The sequence below is a fragment of the Anopheles merus genome, chromosome 3R (genome assembly GCF_017562075.2).
Source record: "Anopheles merus strain MAF chromosome 3R, AmerM5.1, whole genome shotgun sequence".
In the NCBI taxonomy this organism is placed as follows: Eukaryota; Metazoa; Arthropoda; class Insecta; order Diptera; family Culicidae; genus Anopheles; species Anopheles merus.
In genome coordinates this window covers 30,392,275-30,414,248 of record NC_054084.1, presented here as the reverse complement: position 1 = coordinate 30,414,248, position 21,974 = coordinate 30,392,275, and the positions used below count along the sequence as shown (strand labels likewise).

Below are 21,974 nucleotides of genomic sequence, written 5' to 3'. Positions count from 1 at the left end.
GTCATCGCCAGAACGCGTGTCTGCTCGCGGAGCAGAATGTTATCCGAAACCAACCAAGAAAACAAACATCGGCATGCACTGTGGAGTTCTGGTAGGTTCATATTTCTCATGGCCTGATCCAAACAATCTGTCCCCGAGAGCCGTTTGTTTGTCGTTTGTTCCTTGCAAACACACAGCCAAACAAAAACAAAACGGAACGGAATCAGTTTGTGTTTGGTTCGGGGCCTCACCTTATTAGCTAATACCCATTAGAGAGACGACTTTTAATCACTTTTGGATGGGGAAACATTGAGAAGAAAGAAAAAAAACGTCACGTGTGTGTGTGTGTGTTGTGTAAAAAAAAGAGCTGCACCTAGCTCAAATGCAATTAACGAAGAGAACAGCACACACAGCCAAGGAAAAAGCGGAAAGAAGGATCCCTTGCGGAAGTCGAAACAAAAACACGTGTTCGGTGGCAGCGCCCCGTCATTGCTACAGCCATTATGCAAATCTGCAGACAAATAGCGCACGCCCAGAGCCCCACGATTGCTTACCCAATGCAAACAAAAGCAAACACAGACAACGTTTCTTACTTCCAAAAACAGCACCTTCCTGCCTGTTGTGTGCGGTGGAATTTAATAATTATAGCTTCCGATTGCGATTAGAATTTCAACGGTGCTACCAGGTTTTGCGAAAACTAGACACAAACACACACACACGCACAACTTTGTTGCAAAATGAAAACACGCCAAGCGAATATATCTGCAACTGCTTGCTTTCGTGCGTTCCGCCCTTCAAGAAAGCGCCCGGTTTTGGCTTGCAATTTTCGTTTCTCCTCTTCTTTTTCTTCTTCTTCTTCTTCTTCTTCGGCTGCGTGACTTTTTATTGATTCTGATTTGCGGTACCCCGCAAGGGACGTGTGCGTGTCAAAACTAAGCAATTCGACGTCCGTGTTTGTGTGTGTGCGTTTTCATTAAACCGGCAATTCTTCGAAAACTCGTTTGATTTTGGCCGCAAATTTCAACTATGGTTTGCAACTTTTTTTTTGCCCCAAAACAGCAATCAGCGGGAGGAATTTAATTAATTGATGCATTTGAAACGACTGCATTAGGTTGTGTTTTGTGTGTGTGTGTGTGTGTGTGTGTGTGTGTGTGTGTGTGTGTGTGTGTGTGTGGTGTGTGTGTGTGTGTGTGTGTGTGTGTGTGTGTGTGTGTGTGTGTGTGTGTGTGTGTGTGTGTGTGTGTGTGTGTGTGTGTGTGTGTGTGTGTGTGTGTGTGTGTGTGTGTGTGTGTGTGTGTGTGTGTGTGTGTGTGTGTGTGTGTGTGTGTGGTGTGTGTGTGTGTGTGTGTGTGTGTGTGTGTGTGTGTGTGTGTGTGTGTGTGTGTGTGTGTGGTGTGTGTGTGTGTGTGTGTGTGTGTGTGTGTGTGTGTGTGTGTGTGTGTGTGTGTGTGTGTGTGTGTGTGTGTGTGTGTGTGTGTGTGAGTGGGTTACAATTATTGCTTTTTCTCAACCATGAACAGCGTTTACCTTCTCCCCTTCTGATTGAGAGTGAATTTCATCAATGAAATTACAATTACAGCTCGGGCTCAGTCGAAAAATTAGACGCTGAAAAGTGATTCATCACAAAAGAAAGTGCTGCACAAAATCAAGCCGTCACCGCCATACACCTCTCAAACTCCCTTCCGCCAAAAGGCAAAATGCAAATGCACCGTATTGTGCACACGTGTTTGCATAATAAAGGCGCCGAAAAAAGAGAGAGAGAGAGAGTGAGAGTGCTTTTCTTTATCCTGCGACTATCACTATCTTTGCCCATTATTATACCTTTATCGGGCCGAAAAAATCGTGACTGTGCTTGGCACACGAACGCTAATCAACTGCCTTAACGATGGCGGGCGGAGCTAAATGCTCAAAGCACAATCAAAGATGTAAAGCGTGGCTTCAGTGAGAAAATGAATTAAAAGCTCCACAAAAAAACTAAAAAAAAAAACGGGAGAGATTTTTATCGTTGCACAAAATTTTACCAACTCGCACGCCTAATGGTCTCGCGGGTCCTAAAATCATTGTAAGACGACACCTTACTCCTTCAGCGTTGCTTGCTGCGTTCGATTGATTGCGTTAATGATGATGATCGATGCTATCGAAAATTAGGCAAGATATGCTAAATTTACCAACACACTCTGGCGGCGCCTCGCGGTGAGCATACTTTATGGGACATGGTGCAGATATTGATCAGCAAATCGGTAAATGAAGCATAACGCAGGCGCTTGGGAGCGAATGTACACAGCCCACTAAAACACCGGCAAATGGCACGGTTCGTTTGGTTCGTATCAAATGTGTCGTTACCTCACCTTTGATGATCGATCAGATCTCAGATCGGGTTGCTCGCATTACACAATGAGTTTGCTCCACCTGCAAAGGCTACGAAGGAGTAACTTAAGCCCCAACCACCCAACAAAACAACAAGCAAAACCAAGACCAGAACCAATAAATTTTAGGATGAGTTGTTTATTCTAATGTCGAAAAAACAGACTCTAAAACAAATTAAGGCATCGACGAAAAATCCGGACTGGTCGGGTTTTCGATTTGTTGTGCCAGACGGAATTAAATAGCACTAAAAGATGATTAAAAATGCAAACTGCTCCACCTGAGCCAGCAGCTTAATCGATACAGAGACATAAAGCGCGCTAGAAAACGGGTGTTACTGGTTTGGAGAGCTGTTAAATTATGGTTTCGACCGTGCCGTTTCATGTAAATGTTTGGTATCGAATTTTCAAACACACAGGTGCTTTGAGTAGCGTTTTTTATGTGAATTTTTATTTTTCAATCAACCTTTATTGAAAGAATCTGTATTTGTATTTCATGCACGAACCCAGAGCCCACTGGGTCGCTCCAGGAGGCCATCACTGATGCGAGATGAAGCGATATCGAATTCTCAAGGAAATCTTCCGACAGAAGACTCCAAGTGAGCGTACACTTTTACATTCCAGTCACGGAAACCCACACATGCCCACGCAAAACAAGTGCAGTGGAGAGACACACAAGGCTTCTTTCTTTCCGAAAAGATGATCATCAAAATGCAAATTTCAAGTGCACTTTACCGGTGCCGCAGCATGGAAAGCGGGTGCCGGGTCATAATATGCCTCTTCCTCTTCTCACCTGCTCTCTCACACTTTCAAGCCGCAGCGCATCCGAACACAAATGCAACAGCAGCTCAACTGGGGCACACGTACACAAAAGAACGCATTTGATTGATAGTGCGTTCTCTTTTGGAGGGTATGAAAGCTGAACCAGTTTACAATGAACTTCTTCGCCACCCACGTGCGCGTGTGAGTGTACGCCACAGAGAGATGAGCCTTCACAGTCAATAAACATTTGAATTTGAATAGTACAAAAAGGGTTGCGAGAGGTGTATGATGCTTCCGAACAGCTGAACTTCACCCTTGACACTCTCGGCACGTCACGAAGAAACTGGAAGAGGTGGTTGAAAAATTGGAACGGAACTAGAAGCTTAACAATTCATCAATCTAGATGAAGATCTCAGGACCGAGGGAGTGGGTAATGGCAGCTCTCGTTTGTCTACCACTCGCAAGGAAGAGGAAAACAAATCAGAAAACGAGCTAGTTTTTCGTGAGTGCACAAACGAAACCTTCGGTCAAGGTGCGCAAAGGTGAAGAGCACACACTGTTCTGTCTACCGAAACAAAGCTCTTTCTTCGGCGGTCGTACGGTTCGGAACTCTGGGAGAGGCTTAAAAGTGCATTACAGCACAGATGGTGCTATGGCGGTTTCTCTGTCTCGCTGTCTCTCTGGCAGCAGCCACGTCAAAGATAATTAACGACACCGATCTCATTTGCATTCACGGGTTTCAATCATGGCGGTGCGCGGGCTCACACCAAACGACGCCTTGCCGAGTGCAACGATGAATTGAAGCAATACCAGATCAGACTTCAGTGCCGGCAGTAAATTAAGAAAGCATCACCACAGAGGTCTATTTTTTCTTCTGTATCACCAGGTTTAAAAAGGGAAAAGGTGAACGCGCGTAATAAAACAGACGGCCGCCATCCGTCAATTAAATTTAAAAAAATCAAACCAGATGTACGGCAGCAAGACGTGTCCACCCGGCGAGTTGTGACAGTTATAAGAAAAGTTCCTCCCAAAAAGGGCTTTTTTAAAGAGCGAAAAGCAGCAACGGCTGGTGTGAAGCAAGTTGTCCCGGCTACATCTTGAAGGTCGTACACTAAACGTGTACAAAAAAAGCGTTTATATGTTAATATCAGTGGGCCAAGTAGTTGAAGGGTGTTGAAAGCTCTACCTGCTCCCAGAAGAAAGGCGGCAAAAGCCTACGCGAGAGAAGTTTAATGAGTGCCACCGTAGGGCGTGTAGTAGAGTGTATCATTTGGTGCTCCAATACGTTTATTCTCATTGTCAGCTTGGGTGACCGTGTTAGGACTGTGTTTGGGCGATGGCAGACCAAGGATGGCGGCTGGCGGCTAAGTGACAGCACGCGGCGGCGTGACAGCACAAGTGTCTTAATTGTCACAAAAGGCAAACGGTATATGGTAATGGGCAGCGGGTAGAGAGTTGCATTTCCTGTTTCAGAACCGAACGAAATGAATATCTATTTCTGGCTGTTGTTGATCTGTTGCATGGACTTCAGAAGACAACACGAGCTTCAGAAAGGGTAAAGAATGAAGAATTGATGCTATTTATAACAACTGCAATAAAAAAACGTCATAACTGAAGTGAAGATAGATGGATTACATAAGAAAATTCGGAGATAGCTAGCCCAAACAGGTATTGAAAGAGAAGATTGTAGCACTTTGTCTTCTAGGAGATAATCTCTGATCATTCTAAAGGCACTTAAATTGTAGATCGTTAGGGAGCTTAGATCAATACATTAGCCACATGGTTTACAGTTTACAAGCTAAAAATTTATATCTTTCCAGAGTTATATCTCGATAAGCGAGTTTACTCTCGATGGGTGATTCACTCTCCATGCCGATTAGCTTACTCAGAGTTGTTTAGATCACTCGTGAGTTTGATAACTCTAATGAGAGTTAAATATCGACGTGTGATTGAGCTCTTCGCGTCTGCTATAAACTCACGCAAAGTGAATTAAATTATGTGTGAGTCAAGTACCTCTTTAGGGAGTTAACTATTAGGGAGTTATTAGCATGGCATCCGTTCCAATGAGCAACTCCGTCACAGTTTTAATGACTCATGACTCTTTGAGAGTGAGTTCATGATTTTATTGGCCAGTCTAACTCATTCAATCTGAATTGACTAAAGCTACACGTGACTATTTTCATCACTAAAACACAATATGCTTTTGAAGGAGGCTCTGAGACATTTCTACAGGAACATCTCTAGCATAGTATACGATTTCTCAGAGGCATGTGGAAATCATTATGTTTGTACTCATCAATCATATTTGCGTTATCTTCGAAAGGTTTTCAATATCTTCATGATGATCAAGGACACATTGAACCATTAGGCAAATGTTTCACAAGCTTGAGCACCAAGGAATTCATGCAAATCACCATATGCTCGGCCCGTAAGATCATTGCCATTTCCCAAAAAGAGCGCTCACCACACCAAACCGTAACCTTCAGGGCCTCCCAAAAAAGGGTTGTGCACGCAAAACGAAAAGCGCTCCACGCTTCAAAGCACACACCGGCAAGGCACACAACAAAACTGGGACACAGCTCTTAGATCATTCATCAACCAGTCACGTTTTACGACGGTTGCAGGTCGTCTTCGGGTCAGAGCAAAACATCTAGCGTACATCACAAAGGTTACAGACACGGGAGAGTACCGTGCGAAGTACGGCGACAAGACGCCGTCGCTCCATATCGAGTTTCCGAAAAACTGGAGCAAAACCTACTGAACCTAACCCACCCAAAAGCAACCGGAATGCAACATGAGTGTGCACCACATGTGCACTACAACACATACTCACTAAACCTGATTCCCAGCCCATCGTGGCACATTCCTGTATGACTGATTTTGGAAGATTACAAGCAGTACGGGATTGGACGGCAACATGCACCGAGGGCGGTGACAGTAGCAGAAAAGCCGCAGCCTTTTACGCAACAGAGCGAGAGAAAACCCCTGAACAGGTACCCTTGCGAACCTGTGCGTGTTGAAAACCCAAGAGCCAGGTTGAGTTGGTGATGAAATTATGATGTAGGGAAAAGTGCCGCCGTTTTTTCCTCGGTAGGCGAGTTGGCACTGCTTGCGAACGTGTGAAAATATCAAAGCAAAACGAGGATACGAGTAACGATTCTTTCCGAAGTTATGGACAGTTTTACAACACACGCAGTGCGTTCTTTATTATGTCTTAATGTAAAATGTGATCTGTTTAAATTAATTTCGGACACATCCACGAACTTGCTTACTCATCTCGAGTATTACTACTCGCCATAAAATGTGAAGGAAAGTATTTATGTTCACACATACTTTCGGCAGAGTTCGGTAGTTTTTATGCTGATGCGTCATTTACGGCCGCCAGAAGCTGCTCAGACACAGTCGGTGTATATCGACACCTTTCCACCATAAAACACGCCTCTTACATACGCAAGAAAAAATGATGTGATAAATGTACGAGACACAACGACCCTGCTGATGCCCCTCAACACAAGACCTTCCCTACAGACAAGATAACGAGTTTCGACGGAGACTCTTCGCAAGACATTTCGGGGCCTATAAAAGCGGTTCGCTCGGTGTGTCATAATAATGTTCTACCGTCCGCCAAGTAGAGTTATCAGGTGGGCGCCTCGTTACAGGAGTAAACGAATAAAAAGAAGGAAAGAAGAAAACAATACATACGCAACCAGAAATCGTAACATAGTGTTTGATAGCAACAAACAACCTCGCTCTGATAGGTGTACAAATGGAGTTGAAGGCATGAAAACTCAGGCATAAAACGTTTCGTTCTCTGGAGTCAAACAATTCTACCATCGCGCCTCGAAATGTCTTCCAACAATTATCACCAAACGCCAATGATTTCTTCGCGAACGTGGCATTGAAAGGCAAGCCTGGGCAAGGTCACCTACCGTACGATAACCCGCCGTGTGTGTAATTGACTTTGGAAATTAAATAAATTATTGCCTCACCCGGATTGTTCGTGCGGTGAATTGTTAAATCACAAATTTCTCTCTCGACTTCGTCTTCACAATCGTCGGTGCTAATGAAGAGAGACAATCGTCGCGGGCAGCGCAACAAAGACACGCTCCAAAAGAAGAAGGTGGGTTTGGGAAATGGGGAAAACTTCCATACCATTTTCCAGGCCAAAAGTACAAGGAAAGTAAGCTAATTTTTGTGTGAAAAAATGCTCTGACATAGGGGAGCTGTGTACGACTACGAGCGATCACACACTCTGCGAGCTACTGAGTGATCCACCCAGTCTAATGTTCACATCATCTTTCTCATGTGTAACCCCGAACCTACACCTTGTTTCGTTAATCACCCTTTTCGGGAGGCAAAAAGCAGCAAGCGAAAACAAAACATCGAGCAGAATTAACCAGTTGCATATCGAGTTTTCTATTTCTCGCCGGGTCTCAGCATCTTTTCGAACTTCCAACTGACACATCTTCTTAATTGGCTTGTACACGATAAAAAGACATATCTAGTACACAAGTCTAGTTGGGAAAGACACAACGTATAAAGTAGTACAGGAAGGGAACAGAAGGTGATCATTTCGTCACCAGTGTTAGGTTGATTTGTTCCTAGCAAATACAATCTATTAGTACAGCTCGTTCTGGTCTACCATTGGGACCTGCCTCACTGCGTTAATTAATTCCATGAGTTAATCATTAGCGTCAATCGGCTGGGAGCGAACAAGCGAGGACCCGATTCAGAATTAGTGAGACATGGTTTTGCTGGTTTTGGTGACCTTTTGTTCATGCTTTGTTGACCCTAGATGAAGCTAGTTTTGTTTGATAAATGAAGGCAATTAAATTAGATGAATGAATCAATTATGTCATGTTGTAAAATTCATTCATCAAATAAAATTGTAAATTTTGTCCCCCCCTTTTCACCATAAAGTAAAAAACAAAATACGCAACAGATAAAGCAAACTGTTCAATATCGAACTTACATAAAACACTAAACCACTAGTTTGTTTTACAGCCCCCGATTGTTGGTGGGCAATTTTACCTTCCATACTAACCGATAACATTATTTCATGAACCTCTCTCCTCAAATGCTGCTATAAACTGTGTTACACCCACGTCACAGATTAGGTTAGTAGTGTGTGGAAGGTTGTTATTCCACTGTTCCTCCCCTTCGAACCCAACAACCCCTCGTCGTCAGCATCGTTCGCCGCGGATCGTTCTCGCTCGTTGCACTTACTTGATCACAGCGGATGTAATCCATGCTGTTCATGTTGTTGTTGTTGTGGGGTTCGTTGATGCCCTGTGATGCTCACTTTATTTCAGGTGTTGCTGGGTTGCGTCCCCCCCCCCTCCCCATTCGGTTAGCTTCTCATTACACTCTTTCACAAAAATTGATTAGCAAAGTGAGACGACGCAAATGGACGGCATTTCCACCCTTTCTCAGCAATTGATTTTAACATGTGATCAACACACCACAGCACACTCAAACTACTCTCGGCCTGATCGGCCACTCAGAACGGACACTTTATTTATAAACATACACACACCGCGTGGCACAGGATCGGACGTTGAAGAATTGATTTGGGATCACAGACACGCGGGCCAGAGAGACGACCAATGGCGACTGATTAAAGCGGGCGTTATATTTTTATTTTAATTACAACACTTTTTTTATAACACGGCTTAGTTTTAATGCTCGCCGACGAGCCGGACGAAATTTGACTTGACACTTTCACTCTACCGTGCCGTGAACTCTACACCCAGGCCACCCCACACCATCTCCACTGCTAATTGGGGGGAATTTATCTCGTCGCGAGAGAAAGCTTTTCCACTTTTCCACTCGATCAATCAGCGAGCGACGAGCGCGACCGAGCCGCCGGACGGTAATTTCCAACTTTGAACAGACAAAAACTAACTCCCTCCGACAGTTAGTTTAGGTTGAAGTTGCTAGTGAGACTAATTTGCGGCAACGACACTCCTCACAGCGATCGTGCAGTTGGTTTCAATAACAACTTTGACGTTTGGTGTCAACGCAGCAAACACGTAACGCACACAGACGAAAGTAGCAAATTCTATTGCGCATCCGATAACGGGGCACTTTACAGCCCTTTTTTTATTACAACCACTTTAGAATTTGCAACGCGCTGTATGATTTATGAAAATTTTCCTTAAAAAACACGTTTGCTTTCACTGTAACTGTGCACGTGTGGTGTGCGCTAGAGACACACACCGAAAACGCGTCCCGAATACCGTCACTAACGCCGTGAACTTGCCAAATGACACCCACTACTACCACACGGCTAGTGTGTCCGGTGTTTTTCGGTGCTGCGCTCAAAACAATACCGCCCCACACACTATCACAACACCATACACACAACGCTCGCCGGCAGTGTACAGACGGTAACAACCACAGAGAGTGCGGCGGAAGAGTAGTTGGAAAAGAGATCTGTTTCGTTTGTATTTTGTTCCGTTCCCTCTCCCTTCATTGCCATCTACTTTCTCTCTTGCTCTCTTTCTCTCGCTCTGAATCTATACTTGTATGGTGCAGTACACAGCGCATGCTCTAAGTATAGTACTGCGGGGAGATGTGATCTTCTGTAAAAAGGCAGGGCAAAAACGAGCTGAGGTAGGGCACTCTCTCCTTGGCTTGCCCCACAACCGAGATAGGGTGATGGTGATCTGCTTCAACTTGAAAACAAAAAAACCAGCACACACCAACCACTGTCTCCCAGAGCCAGAGGTGATCTTTCCAATACGGCAGGAGAGCTTGTTGGATGCTCTCTTCGATAGTGCACAGAGAGCGCTGTTGGTGGTTGTGTGCACCTTCGGGTCTACCTTTTTCCATCAAACGGATCATTAAATTCATCCCACACGCGAGCACGAGATGGCAAAGTAGAATAATAATTGTATATCCTTCTCACTCTCTCTCTCTCTATTTCTCCCTCTATCTCTAGTTGTCTGATAGCAACCCAAATTCTACGTGCAGGGGCCGCCGTACCAAATGGATCGCAGTTTGATCGGACGGTGGCGTTATCGGTTTCCTCAACCGAAACGTAAAAAGCCCTCCGGCGGCACACAAAAAAGGGGTCGCCTGTTACCGGACTCTGTTCATTTTTTTTCCATCACGAAAGGGTTTACATTTCTCCCTCTGGTGGGGAAAAGCCCTCGATCGCTGCTCTCCGAAAGAGCCGATCGGTTGTGAGTCCCCGAAGAGCGCCCTACACAAAACCGTTCAATCATACTCGAACACCCTTGTGGTTATGCCTTTTTTTCTTCCCCCCCTCGTTTAGGGTTGCGTGTCTGCAGCTCTAAAAAGCCCCTCCACAATTGCAAAACGATCGACGTCCTGGTCCAACACACTAGACCGAACGAAACATTTTTGTGAGAGCACTACATGCACCTTATTTTTTATTTTCAACCGTCATTATCATCTCCCATGATCAGCTGATGATTGCTGCTGGGCACCTCCCGACCCCTCCGCACTCACCGGATGTAACGGACGGGTGGAACGGAGGGAAAGACCGAGCGAAAGAGAGACACCCCGTGGAAGCATATTGGCTTTCGGCACCACCAGCACACAGCAGTGGAACGGGGTGGTTGCAATTAGGGAGATCCTAAAATGAAAACGTAATAACGGGGATCGATCGGTTCCGTTCGCGAAGGATGATGGAATACTTTCCCTTTTTTGTTGTGGCGGTGCTTGAGGGTGAGGTTTTGGAGGTCTCCCTACAAGCCTACGTATCGCATACGGACTGCTATTACATTATGTTGCTGCAGGAGCATTTTGATAAATAAATTATAGATTAACCTTTGAAGCATCCGCAATTGGGATCCATTTGCAAGGTTTCATTTTAATATGCAATTATAAGTAAATTGTAAGTGAAATTTCAAGCGGAAATCTTTATTTATATGATTTTGTACATATTTATATATGTTTTCAACATATTTTAACCATTTTGCATAGCTCTAGATTTTTATCCCCACCTTCCCGCGAAATAAACATGTAAATCATGCTCATAATCGAACCATTTGTAAAACATACGCACAGATAACGATTTTGCATCACACATGGACAGCCTATGCTGCTATGAATGTTTCTTCTCACTTTGTCATCGGAAAGAAATTGACGCCCACCGGCATGGGAAACACGAAAAAGCCCGGAATGCTGGTGGGCGTTAGTTTCATTCTTCTTTTATAACAGGGTCCGAATTCCCTTGCCAAATTGGATGGTTCTCGAAACAGGTTATTCATTCACCGGCAAATGCTGCTGGCAAAACTGCGCTCCAAATGATACCCGCACCTTTGGCTCCAAACGAAACATAACGAAGAAGTACATCGTCAAGGTCGTTTGGGAAGGTTTCGTAACCGCGCACACATATACGCAAGGAAATTTATAACATCGAGAGATACGAGGTAGCCGAGAGGGGTTCGAAGGGATGTATTTGGCAAAGGATTTATGAGGCAAATTTATGATAACTGTTAGCAGAACATGGATATAACTGCAAAGGAGATATAGAGAACATTACCTATTGGGTACGCAATAAAGCAGACCACATTTGGTTTTATTCTGGAGGTAGATTATGTTTTGCAAGAAGAAAAATTGAACGAAAACATTTAATCTCCAATAAACTGTAGTTTAGCCGGTCTAGTGGCTACTCGTACGACTCAACAACATGCCCGTCATGGGTTCAAGCCCCAAATGGACCGTGCAGCCATTCGTAGGACTGACTATCCCGCTATTGGGGGTAAACCATTAGTCACTGAAAGCCAACCCCACAAGTGGTACATGCGGGCCTTGACCGGCAACGGTTGTTGAGCCAAAGAATAAAAATAAGAAGAAAAAACTGTAGTAAATGGCATTTTATAACTGAACATATCTAAAAGGCTCAGTCGCAAGCATTGAATAACATTTCAAACTTATTTTAAAAACAATTTACAAAATAGTTACACTATATTACATTGCAGTGCAATGAAAATCATTACATCAAATTGTTTGCGCACAATGCATGCGCAGCCTTAGCCAAGACACAAACAACTGTTCTACGAACAGTTGTGCTACGAATATAACACGCTTAGCCGAGACACTTACCCTGTTGTTCAAGCCTTCGTAGTTCTTTCCCCGCTTCAGAGAGGGCGCTCGGATGACGACTTCATTCATTTTCGGTCACACTCTCTGTCGACGGCACACGGGCAAGCGAAGCGAAGAGAGCAGCAGCAGCAGCAAGAGAGCATGCGAGCGGGCTGCCTTTTAAGTACGGTTCACACACAACACACGATGTTTTGTCAGCACATGTTGCGCAAACGGGCACCGGTTTTTTTGGCTGTTGTTATTGCTTTTCACTAATGCACACGATGTTACACGATCACCAATCAAACTGTGACACTTTTATGCGTAATAATAATAAAACCTAATGAAATAAAACGAATAAATATAAAAAATTAACATCAAACTTTAATCTACCACTCGTTGCAGCACTCATAAATTACATTCGATAAACACAAACACACAACACATTTCTTGATTGTCGGTTTTCACTTGAACCATTTTACTCCACTATCTTCAACATCAGTTACGGTTATGGATTTATCTTAAGCAGCAAAGACTGCTGCCGCCGCCATATCACCACACCACCATCAACAATCGCAAAGAAAATGCACTCTGGAACATCTGAAACGGAAAGGAAGCAGAGTAAAAGGTTAAACACACATTACTTAACGATCGGCCGGATGTGATACGTCTTAATTAGATCAAGTTTCGTGCGCGGCAGGCACACACACACACACACAACAGACAAAACACGAATAAAACCCCAAATGCAATATTGCTTGCGGATGCTTTTTTATAATCAATTTCCCATCGATCGGAGGGAGGCACACAGGATGATGATCGTCGTGAACGCACGCAAAACGGAAACAAAAACAAAACGACAAAAGTGGAAATAACACAAACGATCATCCACGATCATGAAAGTACGGGGAAGGGTGGAAGGTGCATAACGAGATGACGATGCCACTAGAATGAACGAAGACTTGAGAAAGCCGCGTGTGTACTGCCGCCTAAATCTTATTGGCGGTGGCATTAAAAACAAACACGAGATCGTTTCCGGCGTCGCTTCAATCATCGGTAAACCGGTTTTGGTCCTTCGACCCTAAACAAATCTCGAAAGATTTTCTCGTCTCAACGCATCAACGCAAAGGAGGCCACAGGCAAGAATCAACATTTGGCAGCCAATTTATCTTCCAAGCGTCGTTTTGCCTCCTGATCGTCTGGTTGTGTTTGTTTGGTGGACCACTTGGGCGTTGAACGAAAGTAAAACAGAGTGATTTTTTATTTCGCACCAAACCACACGAATGATTTCGCAATCGGCTGCCTACTTTGCCGGAACGATCGAATGAGTTGTAAAGGAAAAAAAGGTCAATCGCGAATTATGAACTGCCAATAAAAAAGGCGAACTCGCGCAGTGGGTCCTACCGAAAACGGTGCAAAAAAGCGACGTACACAAACAATCGTTGGAGGTACTGGAACTTGAAGATTACGTAGAACGTAATGGACCTGACGTATTAACACTTGGGAGGTTACCCTGAAGTGATTACACTTAGGTACAGCTCTTATCTGAAGATGAATCTTTTTTGATGTAGTTTATGGAGTGCATCGAGTTTGAGACACGTGCACACAAGATTATCTACACGAGTTAAGTAAATTGCCGTCACAGCAAAGCTTCAACCCAAATTTTCAAATTTAACAAATCCCACACATAAAAAGACGGTGGTGTTAAAAGTTCCACATTCCGGCGTCAATCAGAATGATTCGATGCTTGAAATTTCAATCTCCAACGAAACGATGCCCGATTAAATCACTGAAGAGGAATGTAATCTGATTGCTACGCAATCAAGCCGGCCGGATTTTGGTGCCTTGAGGCACCTTCGAATTCACCCAGCGCAAAAGAGCTTTCGACATTGAATGTACTGACCTACCCAAAAGAAAGCAGAGAGGAAGAAAAAGCGAAGAAAGTTATCGAAATAAACCGAGATCGGATAAAGATTGTTTTTTCTTCTCATGTCTGTGCTTTCTGTGCTTTCTTTTGCACCGGGGTATGGGCGTCTTCGGACCATCTTCCGTGACCTTGAGATGACTTTCTATTCACGTCGGATGTTTGCTGTTGGGATTCTTTTGGGGCAGCAAAAATGGTGGAGTGGTCCTTAGAAAACGGTGAACCTTCATCATTTGATAGCAGAGTCTTGAACAGGGAGACACATAAAAAACATAGAACCCCTACTCGTTTCTTATGCTTTTCGTAAACCTTCCATGGTCAATAGCGCTCCGGAAAGGAATTGCGCAAATAAACAGACATCTTCCCATGCTTGTCGTTGACAGCTGGACAAGAATTTATGAAACACCATTCCGTAAATGGGGTCCAGTTATGGCATTGAGGATTTAAGGTTGTTGCCCATGAATGGTTTGTTTGGGAGGGGTGGAGCGCATTAGCACACCCGTTAGAGGGTTCTTTGTTTTTTTGTGTGTGTGTGTGTGTGGAGCTGTTGGTAAAGCGATAACTCCTTTTTTATATTTCTGTGACTCAAATGCGATGCTTTACGCAAACGCAACATATCTAAAGGAATCTCTTCCTTATTACCCAAGCAGCTTTATTGCCCCAATTTTGCTGGTTACACACACTTCAAAGAAATTCTGGATAGCAGCGGTATCAGAAGATTACAGAGAACACATTAATCCTTCCTTGAACCAATATCAACTTCTTCGTTTTTACAGTATCAGATAAAAAATACGTACCAAAAAAGGATTTTTTTTATTTCATCACAACAACAACCCCTTCAAACAACTACCATAAAATGCGCCATCGAGACACTACCAAATGCCGTTCCTCGATCAAAGGTTAGTGACTTGGTGGGTGAACTACGGAAGAGCCCAGCTACGACGCGATAACAGCAACAGCAGCAGGTTCCATTTCCCGTATTCACAGAACCACCAAGTCAGGAAGAGACGAACGATCAAAACCGGGTTGGTGCGTCATTATTTTTATCATCGCTTGGAAAAGGGCAGGGTATATGCGCCGTGGGCCAACCACCTTGCACGTAAGAACATGCACCTTACACCACACACACACACACACACACACACATACACCATCTGCCAGCTGGTTGCGGTCGATTCCGTTAACTGCGAGCGAAAAGATACCCCAAGGTCACACCCGGAGCGGCCACGCGAGTGCCGCCCCAGTACAACCCAAACCCGTTTTCTTTACTGGCGCGCGCACACGATAAGCCAGTCCCCGTCCTCCTGGGCTCCGCATGTTCGATTGCTTTTGGGTTCACGAATACACCCCAACACACATAAACACACCAGTTTGAATGTGCAGTTCAGCTGCATGCGTTGTTTGTGCAAATGTTGATGCAGCGACAGCGGACATACGATAAGGGAAAGGAACGGGGTTCGACGAGAGCCTGACAACGCAAGTTGCAGTTGGAGGCTTACGGTAAACGGGATCGGTTTGTTTGGCCACAAAACGGGAACGAGTACGCGAGCGTCAATGCTGCTCGTTCAAATAAATACATTCGATTGCAGTTTCCGTTTTTTACTTCCATTCTCTTGTGGCAAACAATTTGACCAAGAATAAACAGTGCAGCTGTCAGGGGGCGATTAGCTCTGTTGCGCCTTAAATGGATATTAATTGATGTCGCTTTATGTCTTGCGAGCGTCTTGCTGTGGAAGGATGGAAGCCATTGGAGGCCATTAAATTGTTACAGGTTTATGGTTTCTTAAAGCACTTTAAAGACGTCCAAACGAGCTCATACAATGTTGTCATCTAGATCTGTGTATACACACTATCGGACTCTTGAGCTTAAAGATGTTCCAACCAATGCACACCAGACTGAACCAGCGTGTCTGCTTGAACCAGCTACTCTAACACTAATCGCTTGTGTCTAGAACAAATCGCTCCGGTAGTATATATCTTCTTGCCTGGAGTTCGTTCTCCAACCATTACCAACCGGCCGACAAACAAATCAATCAACAACCATCGACGGATAATTGCATTAAGACGCAATAATATTTATTGTCCTTTATGTGTGTACACACCCGTTGGGTGCACCAACCCAGAAATTGAATCGTTTCTTTCAGCTGGGGTACTGCCGACCCGGCAAAAAATAAACTCGGATTAATCTTTCGCACAAATGGGCGAGAAACGATGCACATAAATGGTAATGCACGACATCGATCACGGGAAACTTCCGAGTTTAATGGAACAGTTGATTGGATGGAATAAGGCGAAGCGCATCGTACACCGTTCGTCGTCCACTGCTGGATGACTCAGAAGGGTATCTCCCGTCTGAAGATGGCGTTAGTTGTAATGGATGCAATTCTCTACATTTTTGCAAATTTGTAATTATATCTCAGAATAGGATCTAGATCTAAGATAAACTTGAATTAACAACACCCAAAAGCTTACAACTTAAATGCCAAAGCTAACTTGCGCACTTCCTCTATAATTCATCATGCTCGCAAGAGGGATAGCTAAATGAAACAAGTGTTAACGTCAGCATCATTAGCTCTATCAATCATGGCGCGGAAGGGGAACGAATTCTTTACCAAACCCGGCTGCTCTCCGGAGTCGTAATTACTTGGCCTGGCTTTGCTATACTCAAACATAGTAACAAAAAAAAAACTTCAGTGGCGCCAAACATTGCACGTCTGGCTTCCGTATTTAAGCACAAATAGCCTGGTTCAAGAGCTACATATAGACCAAGAAGTAGGTATGGTCGATTGATTGACTGCTGCTTTGTAGAAACAAGCACAATACCCAATGTATAATGTAATTATCTACGATGCTCTATAGACAACTATCTTCACAAACTACTACACATTTGAATTATGTGCCGATAAGACATAAAAAAGGCAAACTCTTCTTGAACCCTCATCCAACAAAGAGGTCGGCCCATTTTTCATAAAGTTTCTCCACCACAAACGCGCGACAGCGATTTCCTGATCTGTTTTCTCCCTTTTTAGCAACTCATCGCTCATTACAACTTCGATGCTACAAAAGCGCTTACCGCATTGCAGATGGAAAATCATCCGCCCAAAAATCAAATCCTTCCCGAGAGAGAGAAAAAAAGAAAAAGCCCCTACTCGCTCCTCAATTTTTGCATAATTTCGCGTTTTGCAAGTTTCTCTCTTATATGTGTTTTGATAAATTCACCCCCCAATTGGTTATCTTGGTCATCTGTTGGGTTGCGCAATACGGGTCTTCCAACCCGGGGAAGAAAACGTCATTTCCTTTTCGATGCTGGTTTTTTGCCGGTGAAGACGCTATGATTTTCTCTTCTCCATCAATGCAATATGCTGCCGCAAAGGAAGTTTTAATCCAACGACCTTCTGGGGTACGTTTCATACCTCCATTCCATTCCCAAGGTTTCGCCGCCAAGTGCTCGAAAGCTCGCCACTTGGTGCGTGATTATTGTTTAGGGTTTAACGCGTCGGATTAGATTTGGCGAAAATATGACGGCAAACGAAGTAAACGGATGGAAGGAAATTGAAATACTTTAAAAGCTTTACGGTGCTGCTGTCGGCTCAGCAAAAAATAGCTAATAGAGCTCTGGTCAAAAATTGGAAGCAAACGTAACGAGCCGTTTGGAGAAGCACAAAGGCGTACGAGTGTTGGATGCTGTCTTATTAAAAGTTGGAAGTAAAAATAAAACAAATCTATAAGAAGCGAGCCCACTTTCACTTGCTTCCTCCATTCAAAAAATGGAAAGAAAAGAAGATTCATGTCGCGATTGTCCCGCGGACGTGTTACAGCAACGCCATGGATCGATGGGCCAAAACAAAAGCATCTTCCTCCTTGCCGACCAAGTGCCCACGGACCCGATGGACCGGTCAGATATCCGAAAAGCGCCAAGCAAAATAAGACATTAAGCGAGTGAAATGGACGTGAAATATACATCCGATTGATACCGCGCGGTTGCGCGTCACCACCGTGGAATATCGAGATGGACAACCGAAACATGGTTGAAAATCGTTGCAAAGATGCATAGGCTTCCATTAAGTAACACCCCTGGACAAGGGAAGTAATCACACCGAAAGGGTGCAAAATGGCAACGCACAACTACGAAATTTCCCTCCGTTTTGGTCACATAACGATCGCACACCCGTGTGGACAACAATGTTACATTAAAACTCACTTGCGATCACGAGATCGCGACAAAAGAGAGACACCCCGAACCCAAAATCCTTACGTCTTCATTATCGTTTGTCAGCCCATTTGGGACGGCCGACATCGTGCCGGGGAGTCTCTAAAAGCGTACCAACTCCGGCCGGTTGATTGTTTGTTAATGTATATTGCAACGAGCGTTTGGAAGTTCCGGCTGACAGTTCAGTTCGGCCCAGCAAGTGGTACTTCAGAAAAGGTTCCAAACAAACCGGACCAGACCTTGATGGGTGCAAAAGTGGTCCGATCTTGCTATCGGTACCAGGCTTTAACGAGCTGTAGACATCAGAGGTAGCTACTACCCCCCAGGGGGATGCGACCCATCTAGCTGAGTGCCACTGTGCAAATGGGGTTTTGAAGTTTGAGAAAGTTTGTTTTCTACCCGACACGGCCATTCATTTGCATACAAAAGCCCGAAAGGGAAAACTGAACCTCAAGACAAGTCCAGGGTGTTACGTGGAAAAAGGTGCCGGTAACTCCACACAGACGAAGGTACCATTAAGTCTGTTCAGCCCATCATTAAGTTCGAGATTTATTTTGTCCACAAGGGCTGACAACACGACAGTTGGCGGTAATTAAAGGTGGACACCTTGTGAGCTTCCGACAATAAGACTCGAACTCGAATCGATCGGTCAAAGTCGAAGACTTGGTATCCAGCTAACTACCTGAAAGTCGCCAAGAAAATGGTACAGGAAGGACGTTGAGAACAACTACGGGGGAAGACTTAAACGTTTCAGCTTCCGGAACAGACATACACACACGGGGAAATGGACAAGAGAGTGAAAGTATGAAAAACCTACGGAACCGTGAAATTGATCCATCCATTTCATCCAGCTCTTATAGACAAGATGCGGCTGCAGTTGCTGCCGTTACGAAGGGATGTGTGAAGAATGAAGGAAGTAACCGCACGACGAGAGCACCAGTAGAAGACAGATCTCTTCAGCTTCCCGCTAACGAACCGTTTGCTTCAAAACGATATTCAATCGATCCCGCCACCCAGGCTCTGGGATACATTTCAATTTAACGCACTGCACGCACGCACGCACGCAATAGTGAAAGGAAAGATCTCTCCGTGTGTTTCGAATGGTCGCTTAGCGCACAGTGTCTTCTATTTCTGGAAGATCACGAACGCTTGTGGTGGCGTTACGACGAATTTGCGTACGACTAGCGGTACAGCTGTGGTCAAAATGGTAATAGATATCCGTACGCGTTTCCTGTACGCTAAGAGGTACCTAAACACACGGTGGCAAACGTCTGTACGTCGATGCCGGAAGCTTTTGGATTTCAGTTATCTTCTTCTCTTTTAACCGTGTGGTTCAAGGGAAAACGAAACATCACTGATCGTTTGACACATTAGAAAATCATTTAGTTTGTATTTATCGTTAACATCCTGAATCAGAAAACTGGTTCCGTTTCAAGTTTACCAACATGATGCCTAGCATTATATCACATTCTAGCCAACTTCCAAATGCTTCTCAACGGTTGGAACCTCATCTGTGCAGCGATGGGAGACACTAATCCGACTGGAAATTTATATTCTCACAGTAGTGTAATGTTTCACCAGATTAGCTTCGTCTATTCACCGCTAGACCTCCTCAACTATACAAAAAAGCCAAGTCTTCGTGACGTTATCATCTCCCCACCTAGGAATCTCCTACGAGTAAAGCTCACCATCGCACAGTGTGCAAATTATATAACATTGTATCGGCCAAAGGTTTAGTGTTTCGGGATTGTGTTTCCCTCCGATCATTAGAAGCAACCACACAAAGCGTGGAACTGCGTGGAAACGTGATGCCCTCGGGGGTTCCGCCATCACTACGACATCACACGATCCCCGACACAAAGTGAGAAAATTGTACCGAGTTGCTATGGCAACATTTTTTCCTACGCCACACCAAAATATTCATGACCACCCCGAGCGGAAACTGCAAACCAAAAAGGGAGGACCGAGCTAGTCTTGCGGGACGTCATTCGGGAATTAATATTTATGACTTGCAATATATTTTTTTGCATGGTAAAACACAAAAATCGAAACACTCGTTATTTGCATACTGAACAAAAGGAGGTTATAGTCTTTTGTATTGAGTCCGAACGTTCGGTGCAATGGAGTAGGAAAATTTGTCGCCCAAAGCATGCAAGAATGAAACACTAGTTTTTGGTCCTCAAAATAAAAGTTCGATACAGCTGTGCGCCGCTGCATCTCCGCAGATAATGCGAAAAGTTGTCGATGTGCAGATTTTTGTCTAACCATGCTCTCTAGCTCTCTAGAGCCTTGATTCCAACCAAGACCCAAGGAGATGATCGAGTGGAAAATCGATGGGCGGATAATATTTATTACCTCTGCCTTCACGTGCAACACCAACGGCAAGCAAACTGACTCTCGCAAAACGACGATACCGGGCTGCTTCATACGACAGAAGTGTGTCACCAGACGCATAACGATTTGGACGGCGCCCGCGTACAACATTGTTTTGTTGAAAACGAAAGGAGCAAGGCACATATGAAAGCAAAAGGGAAGGCGTGCATGTAGCACAAATTATAGCATAAATCTTCCCCGCCCTGTCTCCAGCATCAGGCGCTCACAAACCGTACATATGCATTGCTAAAAGACGCAAAAACAATAGCGACTATGGACTGTTGGATGTCCCCTTCTTGGTGCTGATTAGACAGCCAGACATTAACGTGAAGGTGCATAGGCACCAACTGGCGCCACCTGCTATCCCTGGACGTGCGGATTATCCTCAATGGTTCAAAATGCTTGAGCCATTCGTACGAGGTTGTCGGAATAGGAACGAGAACAAAATGTGTTTGTACGTTTGCTCCACAACAAGCCAGATCAAGGTCGCACAGAAACACACACCAGAAGGACGGTTGAATGGAGCATGGTATGTTATTTATTTATTTAATAATCGCTTGATGGTTTCACTGTTAGCATAGGCACACGACGATGTGTGGCGCGCTTCGGAACCGGAGGAGGAGGTTATGATTACGACATCCTTCAATTCCGAACCCGGCGTAGTTTACGAATTGCTGCTCACTCAAGGGCTCTCGCGTTGCTGCTCACAAGTGGGTATTTTTCTTGTGGAACACGGACATTTGTCCATACTTGGGCAGAGCGTACGCTGGCGGTTTTGTCGGTTGAGCATATCGTTAAGCGAAACGAGAAACATCAACAAGATAAGCGTACGCAAGCGACGAACGCGTCCCTTCCATCCATGTGCTTATTGTGCTTGGAGGATGTTTTTTTTCGAGACTCCCCTCATTTTGCCTTGAAACACTTCACAACAGCCAGGCAAATCGTGCAGAGATCATTCCGTAGATCAACAGTGAACCATCATAATGATGAACAGAAAACCTTTCCGCTGGTAGCCACCGCGAGAATGGAATGCCCGTACATGCTCACGCGATCAAAAGGCGTAATGTCATTTAGCAACTGCATGACTTCGATACTCCCCCGTCACAACCCTCATATAATATGTCGAAAGGCCATACAGTCCAAATTACGCTTCCATTACTAGGTCACATGATTCCCCCTGCGTTCCTCCGCCACACGTTCTAGGCAGCATAGAAAAAGCAACGACAACAAATTTATGCGAATTTACGAAACGGAACTTGTTGAACAGCGCGCGCTGGCGCGGATTGGTGTGGCACTGTGGTTCAAT

At 44.6% G+C, this 21,974-nt stretch overlaps 1 protein-coding gene across 5 annotated transcripts in view; it reads right to left on the bottom strand.

Annotated features, from left to right (window-relative positions):
- The window catches only part of LOC121597875, a 102,069-nt gene that overhangs the window by 53,081 nt on the left and 27,014 nt on the right, over positions 1-21,974 (bottom strand). For 2 of the 5 annotated variants that reach the window (XM_041924125.1, XM_041924124.1), the window contains exon 2: positions 12,183-12,501. In XM_041924125.1, coding sequence (XP_041780059.1) covers positions 12,183-12,251 — 69 coding nt within the window. In that variant the 5' untranslated portion in view covers positions 12,252-12,501. Of the gene's footprint in view, positions 1-8,148; positions 8,302-8,330; positions 9,597-12,182; positions 12,502-12,580; positions 12,762-21,974 lie in introns of those variants that run through there. The other 3 variants (XM_041924122.1, XM_041924127.1, XM_041924129.1) reach the window with 3 other exon arrangements.